The sequence below is a fragment of the Nerophis ophidion genome, linkage group LG04, assembly GCF_033978795.1.
Source record: "Nerophis ophidion isolate RoL-2023_Sa linkage group LG04, RoL_Noph_v1.0, whole genome shotgun sequence".
Lineage (NCBI taxonomy): Eukaryota > Metazoa > Chordata > Actinopteri > Syngnathiformes > Syngnathidae > Nerophis > Nerophis ophidion.
In genome coordinates, this window is record NC_084614.1 from 5,969,625 (window position 1) to 5,982,055 (window position 12,431).

At 49.0% G+C, this 12,431-nt stretch overlaps 1 protein-coding gene across 5 annotated transcripts in view; it reads right to left on the minus strand.

The window, feature by feature from the left end:
• Positions 1-12,431, minus strand: part of dab1b (DAB adaptor protein 1b) — a 79,109-nt gene that overhangs the window by 15,812 nt on the left and 50,866 nt on the right. For 4 of the 5 annotated variants that reach the window (XM_061896837.1, XM_061896834.1, XM_061896835.1 and 1 more), the window contains exons 7-8: positions 10,479-10,544; positions 7,035-7,094 (exon numbers count right to left, since the gene is read on the minus strand). The exons of the other annotated variant lie outside the window; for it this stretch is intronic. In XM_061896837.1, the coding sequence (XP_061752821.1) occupies positions 7,035-7,094; positions 10,479-10,544 (126 nt within the window). The remainder of the gene's footprint in view (positions 1-7,034; positions 7,095-10,478; positions 10,545-12,431) is intronic. 5 annotated transcript variants of the gene reach the window in all.

Here is a 12,431-nt window from a genome sequence, read left to right on the forward strand (position 1 = left end):
TCAAAATATGGCACGGAATTGGGTGGGTCCACTAACATTACCGCATGGGTAGCCATCTCTACGTGACACCAAGGGACGACTGATGCTGGTCTACAGGTTGAAAGGGTAGCCATCCCTAGGTAACATCAAGGGACGACTGATGCTGGTCTACAGGACGTTTGAGTAGCCATCCATAGGTGACACCAAGGGACAACTGACGCTGGTCTACAGGATGCATGGGTAGCCATCCCTAAGTGACACCGAGGGACAACTGATGCTGGTCTACAGGATGCATGGGTAGCCATTCCTAGGTCACACCAAGGGATGACTGATGCTGGTCTACAGGATGCATGGGTAGCCATCCCTAGGTAACACCAAGGGACGACTGATGCTGGTCTACAGGATGCTTGAGTAGCCATCCCTAGGTGACACCAAGGGACAACTGATGCTGGTCTACAGGTTGCATGGGTAGCCATCCCTAAGTGACACCGAGGGAAAACTGATGCTGGTCTACAGGATGCATGGGTAGCCATCCCTAAGTGACACCGAGGGAAAACTGATGCTGGTCTACAGGATGCATGGGTAGCCATCCCTAGGTCACACCAAGGGATGACTGATGCTGGTCTACAGGATGCATGGGTAGCCATCCCTAGGTAACACCAAGGGACGACTGATGCTGGTCTACAGGATCCTTGAGTAGCCATCCCTAGGTCACACCAGGGGATGACTGATGCTGGTCTACAGGATGCATGGGTAGCCATCCCTAAGTGACACCGAGGGACAACTGATGCTGGTCTACAGGATGCATGGGTAGCCATCCCTAAGTGACACCGAGGGAAAACTGATGCTGGTCTACAGGATGCATGGGTAGCCATCCCTAGGTCACACCAAGGGATGACTGATGCTGGTCTACAGGATGCAGGGGTAGCCATCTCTAAGTGACACCAAGGGACAACTGATGCTGGTCTACAGGATGCATGGGTAGCCATCCCTAGGTGACACCAAGGGACGACTGATGGTGGTCTACAGGATGCTTGACTAGGTTTCCCTAAGTGACATCAAGGGACAACTGATGCTGGTCTACAGGATGCATGGGTAGCCATCCCTAGGTCACACCAAGGGATGACTGATGCTGGTCTACAGGATGCATGGGTAGCCATCCCTAGGTGACACCAAGGGACAACTGATGCTGGTCTACAGGTTGCATGGGTAGCCATCCCTAAGTGACACCGAGGGAAAACTGATGCTGGTCTACAGGATGCATGGGTAGCCATCCCTAGGTAACACCAAGGGACGACTGATGCTGGTCTACAGGTTGCATGGGTAGCCATCTCTACGTGACACCAAGGGACAACTGATGCTGGTCTACGGGACGTTTGAGTAGCCATCCATAGGTGACACCAAGGGACAATTGACGCTGGTCTACAGGATGCATGGGTAGCCATCCCTAGGTAACATCAAGGGACGACTGATGCTGGTCTACAGGACGTTTGAGTAGCCATCCATAGGTGACACCAAGGGACAACCGACGCTGGTCTACAGGATGCATGGGTAGCCATCCCTAAGTGACACCATGGGACAACTGATGCTGGTCTACAGGATGCATGGGTAGCCATCCCTAGGTAACACCAGGGGACGACTGATGCTGGTCTACAGGTTGCATGGGTAGCCATCCCTACGTGACACCAAGGGACAACTGATGCTGGTCTACAGGATGCATTGGTAGCCATCCCTAAGTGACACCAAGGGTCAACTGATGCTGGTCTACAGGATGCATTGGTAGCCATCCCTAGGTAACACCAAGGGATGACTGATGCTGGTCTACAGGATGCTTGAGTAGCCATCCCTAGGTGACATCAAGGGACAACTGACGCTGGTCTACAGGATGCATGGGTAGCCATCCCTAAGTGACACCAAGGGACGACTGATGCTGGTCTACAGGATGCTTGAGTAGCCATCTCTAGGTGACATCAAGGGACAACTGACGCTGGTCTACAGGATTCATGGGTAGCCATCCCTAAGTGACACCAAGGGACGACTGATGGCGGTCTACAGGATGATTGATTAGGTATCCCTAAGTGACACCAAGGGACAACTGATGCTGGTCTACAGGATGCATGGGTAGCCATCTCTACGTGACACCAAGGGACAACTGATGCTGGTCTACAGGATGCATTGGTAGCCATCCCTAAGTGACACCAAGGGTCAACTGATGCTGGTCTACAGGATGCATTGGTAGCCATCCCTAGGTAACACCAAGGGATGACTGATGCTGGTCTACAGGATGCTTGAGTAGCCATCCCTAGGTGACATCAAGGGACAACTGACGCTGGTCTACAGGATGCATGGGTAGCCATCCCTAAGTGACACCTAGGGACGACTGATGGTGGGCTTCAGGATGCATGGATAGCCATCCCTAAGTGACACCAAGGGACGACTGATGGCGGTCTACAGGATGATTGATTAGGTATCCCTAAGTGACACCAAGGGACAACTGATGCTGGTCTACAGGATGCATGGGTAGCCATCCCTAAGTGACACCAAGGGACAACTGATGCTGGTCTACAGGATGCATGGGTAGCCATCCCTAAGTGACACCAAGGGACAATTGATGTTGGTCTACAGGATGCATGGGTAGCCATCCCTATGTAACACCAAGGGACGACTGATGCTGGTCTACAGGTTGAAAGGGTAGCCATCTCTACGTGACACCAAGGGACAATTGATGCTGGTCTACAGGATGCATTGGTAGCCATCTCTAAGTGACACCAAGGGACAACTGATGCTGGTCTACAGGATGCATGGGTAGCCATCCCTAGGTGACACCAAGGGACGACTGATGCTGGTCTACAGGATGCTTGATTAGGTATCCTTAGTGACACCAAGGGACAACTGATGCTGGTCTACAGGATGCATGGGTAGCCATCCCTAGGTAACACCAAGGGACGACTGATGCTGGTCTACAGGATGGTTGAGTAGCCATCCATAGGTGACACCAAGGGACAACTGATGCTGGTCTACAGAATTCATGGATAGCCATCCCTAAGTGACACCAAGGGACAACTGACGCTGGTCTACAGGATGCTTGATTAGGTATCCCTAAGTGACACCAAGGGACAACTGATGGTGGTCTACAGGATGCTTGAGTAGCCATCTCTACGTGACACCAAGGGACAACTGATGCTGGTCTACAGGATGCATTGGTAGCCATCCCTAAGTGACACCAAGGGTCAACTGATGCTGGTCTACAGGATGCATTGGTAGCCATCCCTAGGTAACACCAAGGGATGACTGATGCTGGTCTACAGGATGCTTGAGTAGCCATCCCTAGGTGACATCAAGGGACAACTGACGCTGGTCTACAGGATGCATGGGTAGCCATCCCTAAGTGACACCTAGGGACGACTGATGGTGGGCTTCAGGATGCATGGATAGCCATCCCTAAGTGACACCAAGGGACGACTGATGGCGGTCTACAGGATGATTGATTAGGTATCCCTAAGTGACACCAAGGGACAACTGATGCTGGTCTACAGGATGCATGGGTAGCCATCCCTAAGTGACACCAAGGGACAACTGATGCTGGTCTACAGGATGCATGGGTAGCCATCCCTAAGTGACACCAAGGGACAATTGATGTTGGTCTACAGGATGCATGGGTAGCCATCCCTATGTAACACCAAGGGACGACTGATGCTGGTCTACAGGTTGAAAGGGTAGCCATCTCTACGTGACACCAAGGGACAATTGATGCTGGTCTACAGGATGCATTGGTAGCCATCTCTAAGTGACACCAAGGGACAACTGATGCTGGTCTACAGGATGCATGGGTAGCCATCCCTAGGTGACACCAAGGGACGACTGATGCTGGTCTACAGGATGCTTGATTAGGTATCCTTAGTGACACCAAGGGACAACTGATGCTGGTCTACAGGATGCATGGGTAGCCATCCCTAGGTAACACCAAGGGACGACTGATGCTGGTCTACAGGATGGTTGAGTAGCCATCCATAGGTGACACCAAGGGACAACTGATGCTGGTCTACAGAATTCATGGATAGCCATCCCTAAGTGACACCAAGGGACAACTGACGCTGGTCTACAGGATGCTTGATTAGGTATCCCTAAGTGACACCAAGGGACAACTGATGGTGGTCTACAGGATGCTTGAGTAGCCATCCCTAGGTGACACCAAGGGACAACTGATGCTGGTCTACAGGATGCATGGGTAGCCATCCCTATGTAACACCAAGGGACGACTGATGCTGGTCTACAGGTTGAAAGGGTAGCCATCTCTACGTGACACCAAGGGACAATTGATGCTGGTCTACAGGATGCATTGGTAGCCATCTCTAAGTGACACCAAGGGACAACTGATGCTGGTCTACAGGATGCATGGGTAGCCATCCCTAGGTGACACCAAGGGACGACTGATGCTGGTCTACAGGATGCTTGATTAGGTATCCTTAGTGACACCAAGGGACAACTGATGCTGGTCTACAGGATGCATGGGTAGCCATCCCTAGGTAACACCAAGGGACGACTGATGCTGGTCTACAGGATGGTTGAGTAGCCATCCATAGGTGACACCAAGGGACAACTGATGCTGGTCTACAGAATTCATGGATAGCCATCCCTAAGTGACACCAAGGGACAACTGACGCTGGTCTACAGGATGCTTGATTAGGTATCCCTAAGTGACACCAAGGGACAACTGATGGTGGTCTACAGGATGCTTGAGTAGCCATCTCTACGTGACACCAAGGGACAACTGATGCTGGTCTACAGGATGCATTGGTAGCCATCCCTAAGTGACACCAAGGGTCAACTGATGCTGGTCTACAGGATGCATTGGTAGCCATCCCTAGGTAACACCAAGGGATGACTGATGCTGGTCTACAGGATGCTTGAGTAGCCATCCCTAGGTGACATCAAGGGACAACTGACGCTGGTCTACAGGATGCATGGGTAGCCATCCCTAAGTGACACCTAGGGACGACTGATGGTGGGCTTCAGGATGCATGGATAGCCATCCCTAAGTGACACCAAGGTACGACTGATGGCGGTCTACAGGATGATTGATTAGGTATCCCTAAGTGACACCAAGGGACAACTGATGCTGGTCTACAGGATGCATGGGTAGCCATCCCTAAGTGACACCAAGGGACAACTGATGCTGGTCTACAGGATGCATGGGTAGCCATCCCTAGGTAACACCAAGGGACGACTGATGCTGGTCTACAGGATGGTTGAGTAGCCATCCATAGGTGACACCAAAGGACAACTGATGCTGGTCTACAGAATTCATGGATAGCCATCCCTAAGTGACACCAAGGGACAACTGACGCTGGTCTACAGGATGCTTGATTAGGTATCCCTAAGTGACACCAAGGGACAACTGATGGTGGTCTACAGGATGCTTGAGTAGCCATCTCTACGTGACACCAAGGGACAACTGATGCTGGTCTACAGGATGCATGGGTAGCCATCCCTAAGTGACACCAAGGGACAACTGATGCTGGTCTACAGGATGCATGGGTAGCCATCCCTAGGTAACACCAAGGGACGACTGATGCTGGTCTACAGGATGGTTGAGTAGCCATCCATAGGTGACACCAAAGGACAACTGATGCTGGTCTACAGAATTCATGGATAGCCATCCCTAAGTGACACCAAGGGACAACTGACGCTGGTCTACAGGATGCTTGATTAGGTATCCCTAAGTGACACCAAGGGACAACTGATGGTGGTCTACAGGATGCTTGAGTAGCCATCTCTACGTGACACCAAGGGACAACTGATGCTGGTCTACAGGATGCATTGGTAGCCATCCCTAAGTGACACCAAGGGTCAACTGATGCTGGTCTACAGGATGCATTGGTAGCCATCCCTAGGTAACACCAAGGGATGACTGATGCTGGTCTACAGGATGCTTGAGTAGCCATCCCTAGGTGACATCAAGGGACAACTGACGCTGGTCTACAGGATGCATGGGTAGCCATCCCTAAGTGACACCTAGGGACGACTGATGGTGGGCTTCAGGATGCATGGATAGCCATCCCTAAGTGACACCAAGGGACGACTGATGGCGGTCTACAGGATGATTGATTAGGTATCCCTAAGTGACACCAAGGGACAACTGATGCTGGTCTACAGGATGCATGGGTAGCCATCCCTAAGTGACACCAAGGGACAACTGATGCTGGTCTACAGGATGCATGGGTAGCCATCCCTAAGTGACACCAAGGGACAATTGATGTTGGTCTACAGGATGCATGGGTAGCCATCCCTATGTAACACCAAGGGACGACTGATGCTGGTCTACAGGTTGAAAGGGTAGCCATCTCTACGTGACACCAAGGGACAATTGATGCTGGTCTACAGGATGCATTGGTAGCCATCTCTAAGTGACACCAAGGGACAACTGATGCTGGTCTACAGGATGCATGGGTAGCCATCCCTAGGTGACACCAAGGGACGACTGATGCTGGTCTACAGGATGCTTGATTAGGTATCCTTAGTGACACCAAGGGACAACTGATGCTGGTCTACAGGATGCATGGGTAGCCATCCCTAGGTAACACCAAGGGACGACTGATGCTGGTCTACAGGATGGTTGAGTAGCCATCCATAGGTGACACCAAGGGACAACTGATGCTGGTCTACAGAATTCATGGATAGCCATCCCTAAGTGACACCAAGGGACAACTGACGCTGGTCTACAGGATGCTTGATTAGGTATCCCTAAGTGACACCAAGGGACAACTGATGGTGGTCTACAGGATGCTTGAGTAGCCATCCCTAGGTGACACCAAGGGACAACTGATGCTGGTCTACAGGATGCATGCAGGTGAAAGAAGAAGAACCTCACCTCCAAACCTCTCATCTTCTCAAAGGATTGTATTAATTTGTCTATTCAATCATCTGCACCACGCAAAGACATGCGGATTGTGTCCTCACGTCACTTTTCCACCAATCACAGTTCCATCAGAGAGGTTTGGTGGAGGAGGAAGAGGAGTCAGGAGAGAAATGGTAAAAAGCAAAAGGACACCTACAGTCATGAAATGGCGTTTCGGGACGTCATAGATCCCGTCCTTCTGCTGACTGCTTGGGACCTGCGTTGGATCGGAGGCAACACTTGTTTACATCTGATTCTATTCAGCTCCCAATGAGAAGTAAACAACATGGCAAGTCTTGTTTCTATCTGATTTTATTCAGACACAATTTTATTCAGATCCTATTCTATTCCAGTCCTAATCTATTCCGATCCGATTCTATTTCACTCCTATTCTATTCCAATTCTATTCTATTCCGATCCTTTTGAGAAGTAAGCAACATGGCAACACTCTTTTCCGTGCAATTCTATTCCGATCCGATTCTATTCAGGTTATATTCTATTGCAATCCTATTCTATTCCGATCCGATTCTATTCCAATCTTGTTCTACTCCAATAATATTCTATTCAAATTTTATTCCAATGTGAATGACTTGGATCATGTGACTAATGTGATCTTGTGACTTGGATCATGTGTGTAATGTGATCTTGTGACTTGGATCTTGTGTGTAATGTGATCCTGTGACTTGGATCGTGTGTGTAATGTGATTTTGTGACTCGGATCGTGTGACTAATGTGATCTTGTGACTTGGATCTTGTGTGTAATGTGATCTTGTGACTTGGATCATGTGACTAATGTGATCTTGTGACTTGGATCATGTGACTAATGTGATCTTGTGACTTGGATCTTGTGTGTAATGTGATCCTGTGACTCGGCTCATGTGACTAATGTGATCTTGTGACTTGGATCTTGTGTGTAATGTGATCTTGTGACTTGGATCGTGTGTGTAATGTGATCTTGTGACTCGGATCGTGTGACTAATGTGATCTTGTGACTTGGATCATATGACTAATATGGTCTTGTGACTTGGATCTTGTGTGTAATGTGATCTTGTGACCCGGATCGTGTGATTAATGTGATCTTGTCACTCGGATCATGTGACTAATGTGATCTTGTGACTTGGATCTTGTGTGTAATGTGATCTTGTGACTCGGATCGTGACACTAATGAGATCTTGTGACTTGGATCATATGACTAATGTGATCTTGTGACTTGGATCGTGTGACTAATGTGATCTTGTGACTTGGATCTTGTGTGTAATGTGATCTTGTGACTTGGATCGTGTGTGTAATGTGATCTTGTGACTCGGATCGTGACACTAATGAGATCTTGTGACTTGGATCATATGACTAATGTGATCTTGTGACTTGGATCGTGTGACTAATGTAATCTTGTGACTTGGATCTTGTGTGTAATGTGATCCTGCGACTCGGCTCATGTGACTAATGTGATCTTGTGACTTGGATCATGTGACTAATGTGGTCTTGTGGCTTGGATCTTGTGTGTAATGTGATTTTGTGACTTGGATCGTGTGACTAATGTGATCTTGTGACTTGGATCATGTGACTAATGTGATCTTGTGACTTGGATTTTGTGTGTAATGTGATCTTGTGACTTGGATCGTGTGTGTAATGGGATCCTGCGACTCGGCTCATGTGACTAATGTGATCTTGTGACTTGGATCATGTGACTAATGTGGTCTTGTGGCTTGGATCTTGTGTGTAATGTGATCTTGTGACTTGGATCGTGTGACTAATGTGATCTTGTGACTTGGATCATGTGACTAATGTGATCTTGTGACTTGGATTTTGTGTGTAATGTGATCTTGTGACTTGGATCGTGTGTGTAATGGGATCCTGTGACTCGGATCGTGTGACTAATGTGATCTTGTGACTTGGATCATATGACTAATGTGGTCTTGTGACTTGGATCTTGTGTGTAATGTGATGTTGTGACCCGGATCGTGTGATTAATGTGATCTTGTCACTCGGATCACGTGACTAATGTGATCTCGTGACTTGGATCTTGTGTGTAATGTGATCTTGTGACTCGGATCTTGACATTAATGGGATCTTGTGACTTGGATCATATGACTAATGTGGTCTTGTGACTTGGATCTTGTGTGTAATGTGATCTTGCGACTCGGATCATGGGATTAATGTGATCTTGTCACTCGGATCATGTGACTAATGTGATCTTGTGACTTGGATCTTGTGTGTAATGTGATCTTGTGACTTGGATCTTGTGTGTAATGTGATTTTGTGACTTGGATCATATGACTAATGTGGTCTTGTGACTTGGATCTTGTGACTAATGTGATCTTGTGACTTGGATCTTGTGTGTAAAGTGATCTTGTGACTTGGATCGTGTGTGTAATGTGATCTTGTGACTCGGATCGTGACACTAATGTGATCTTGTGACTTGGATCGTGTGTGTAATGTGATCTTGTGACTCGGCTCATGTGACTAATGTGATCTTGTGACTCGGCTCATGTGACTAATGTGATCTTGTGACTTGGATCTTGTGTGCAATGTGATCTTGTGACTTGGATCGTGTGACTAATGTGATCTTGTGACTCGGATCGTGTGTGTAATGTGATCTTGTGACTTCGATCGTGTGTCTAATGTGATCTTGTGACTTGGATCGTGTGTGTAATGTGATCTCGTGACTCGGATCGTGACACTAATGTGATTTTGTGACATGGATCATATGACTAATGTGGTCTTGTGACTTGGATCTTGTGTGTAATGTGATCTTGTGACTTGGATCGTGTGACTAATGTGATCTTGTGACTTGGATCTTGTGTGTAATGTGATCTTGTGACTCGGATCGTGACACTAATGTGATCTTGTCACTCGGATCATATGACTAATGTGATCTTGTGACTTGGATCATGTGACTAATGTGATTTTGTGACTTGGATCATATGACTAATGTGATTTTGTGACTTGGATCATGTGACTAATGTGATCTTGTGATTTGGATCATGTGACTAATGTGGTCTTGTGACTTGGATCATGTGACTAATGTGATCTTGTGATTTGGATCATGTGACTAATGTGGTCTTGTGACTTGGATCTTGTGTGTAATGTGATCTTGTGACTTGGATCGTGTGACTAATGTGATCTTGTGACTTGGATCATGTGACTAATGTGATCTTGTGACTTGGATCTTGTGTGTAATGTGATCTTGTGACTTGGATCGTGTGACTAATGTGATCTTGTGACTTGGATCTTGTGTGTAATGTGATCTTGTGACGACTCGGATCGCGTGACTAATGTGATCTGGTAACTCGGATCATGTGACTAATGTGATCTTGTGACTCGGCTCATGTGACTAATCTCACGCTCTCTCTACTTCATCTTCACAGGAACAAGAAGGACCACGTGGGATGAAACCACACAACAGGTCTTAGCTGGCCCAACAGATCGTCATAAGGGGAGAAGTCAAAGACCTCTAGGTCAAAGTCACCTTGACGCTACTTGACTCTCAAACACAAACTTTTCTTCCTCAGCTTCCATATATGTCTGACTTGAGGGTGAATGTGCAGAAATGGGATGACTTGCTGTTCTTACACATGACAAGGGAAGGTTGTCTCTGTACCTGATAAACGCTCTCCTCTGACTGGGGGCCACCCAGGGGTTCGTGTCCAGCCTCAAAGACTATGTACTACAGAACAAGTGCAGAGAGGGCACACCGTCAGATACAATGAGAGGGGCAGGGGGCACTATCAGGGGAGTCCATGGGAACATCACACATGGAGCATGGGAGAAAGGCGGGTAGATCAGTGGGGGTCCAGGAAACCAGGGTGGGGACATCACACATGGAGCATGGGAGAAAAGGGGCATAGATCAGTGGAGGGGGGTCCAGGAAACAAGGGTGGGGACATCACACATGGAGCATGGGAGAAAAGGGGGTGATCAGTGGGGTATCCAGGAGACCAGGGTGGGGACATCACACATGGAGCATGGGAGAAAGGAGGGTAGATCAGTGGGGGTCCAGGAAACCAGGGTGGGGACATCACACATGGAGCATGGGAGAAAAGGGGCGTAGATCAGTGGAGGGGGGTCCAGGAAACAAGGGTGGGGACATCACACATGGAGCATGGGAGAAAAGGGGGTAATCAGTGGGGTATCCAGGAGACCAGGGTGGGGACATCACACATGGAGCATGGGAGAAAAGGGGCGTAGATCAGTGGGGGGGGGGGGGGGGGTCCAACAAACAAGGGTGGGGACATCACACATGGAGCATGGGAGAAAAGGGGGTAATCAGTGGGGTATCTAGGAGACCAGGGTGGGTCATCACACATGGAGCATGGGAGAAAAGGGGGTATCAGTGGAACGTCCAGGAGACCAGGGTGGGGACATCACACATGGAGCATGAGGTAAAGGGGGTGGGGGACCAGGGTGGGGACATCCAACATGGAGCATGGGATAAATGAGAGGGAGGGGGGATTTGAAACCAGCGTGGGGACATCCAACATGGAGCATGGGATAAAGGGCAGGGAGGGGGGAATGAGACCAGGGTGGGGACATCCAACATGGAGCATGGGATAAAGGGGGGGGGGGATGAGACCATGGTGGGGACATCCAACATGGAGCATGGGATAAAAGGGGGGAAGGGGGGATTTGAAACCAGCGTGGGGACATCCAACATGGAGCATGGGATAAAGAGGGGGAAGGGGGGAATAAGACCAGGGTGGGGACATCCAACATGGAGCATGGGATAAAGGAGAGGGAGGGGGGATTTGAAACCAGTGTGGGGACATCCAACATGGAGCATGGGATAAAGGGGAGGGAGGGGGGAATGAAACCAGGGTGGGGACATCCAACATGGAGCATGGGATAAAGAAGGGGAAGGGGGGAATAAGACCAGGGTGGGGACATCCAACATGGAGCATGGGATTAAGGAGAGGGAGGGGGAATTTGAAACCAGTGTGGGGACATCCAACATGGAGCATGGGATAAAGGGGAGGGAGGGGGGAATGAAACCAGGGTGGGGACATCCAACATGGAGCATGGGATAAAGAAGGGGAAGGGGGGAATAAGACCAGGGTGGGGACATCCAACATGGAGCATGGGATAAAGGGGAGGGAGGGGGGAATGAAACCAGGGTGGGACATCCAACATGGAGCATGGGATAAAGGGGGGGTGAGGGGGGGATGAAACCAGGGTGGGGACATCCAACATGGAGCATGGGATAAAAGGGGAGGGAGGGGGGATTTGAAACCAGGGTGGGGACATCCAACATGGAGCATGGGAGAGAGAAGTTAAGTCCCTACCTTTAGTCAAAAGTGATTTATGACCCCCCATAAATCAATGATTTATGACCCTCAAGGTCAAAGGTCAATGATTTATGAGGGGTCAAGTTCAAAGGTTAATGATTTATGAGGGGGTCAAGGTTAAAGGTCAAAGTCAAAGGTCAAAGTCAAAGGTCAGGTTCAAATGTCAAGGTCAAGTGGGTGTGGCTTACCCGGAAGAGGGTGGAGTTAAGACCTGCGGTGGGAGTGGTTAAACCAGGAAGAGGGTGGAGTTTTAAACAGAAAGAGGGCAGAGT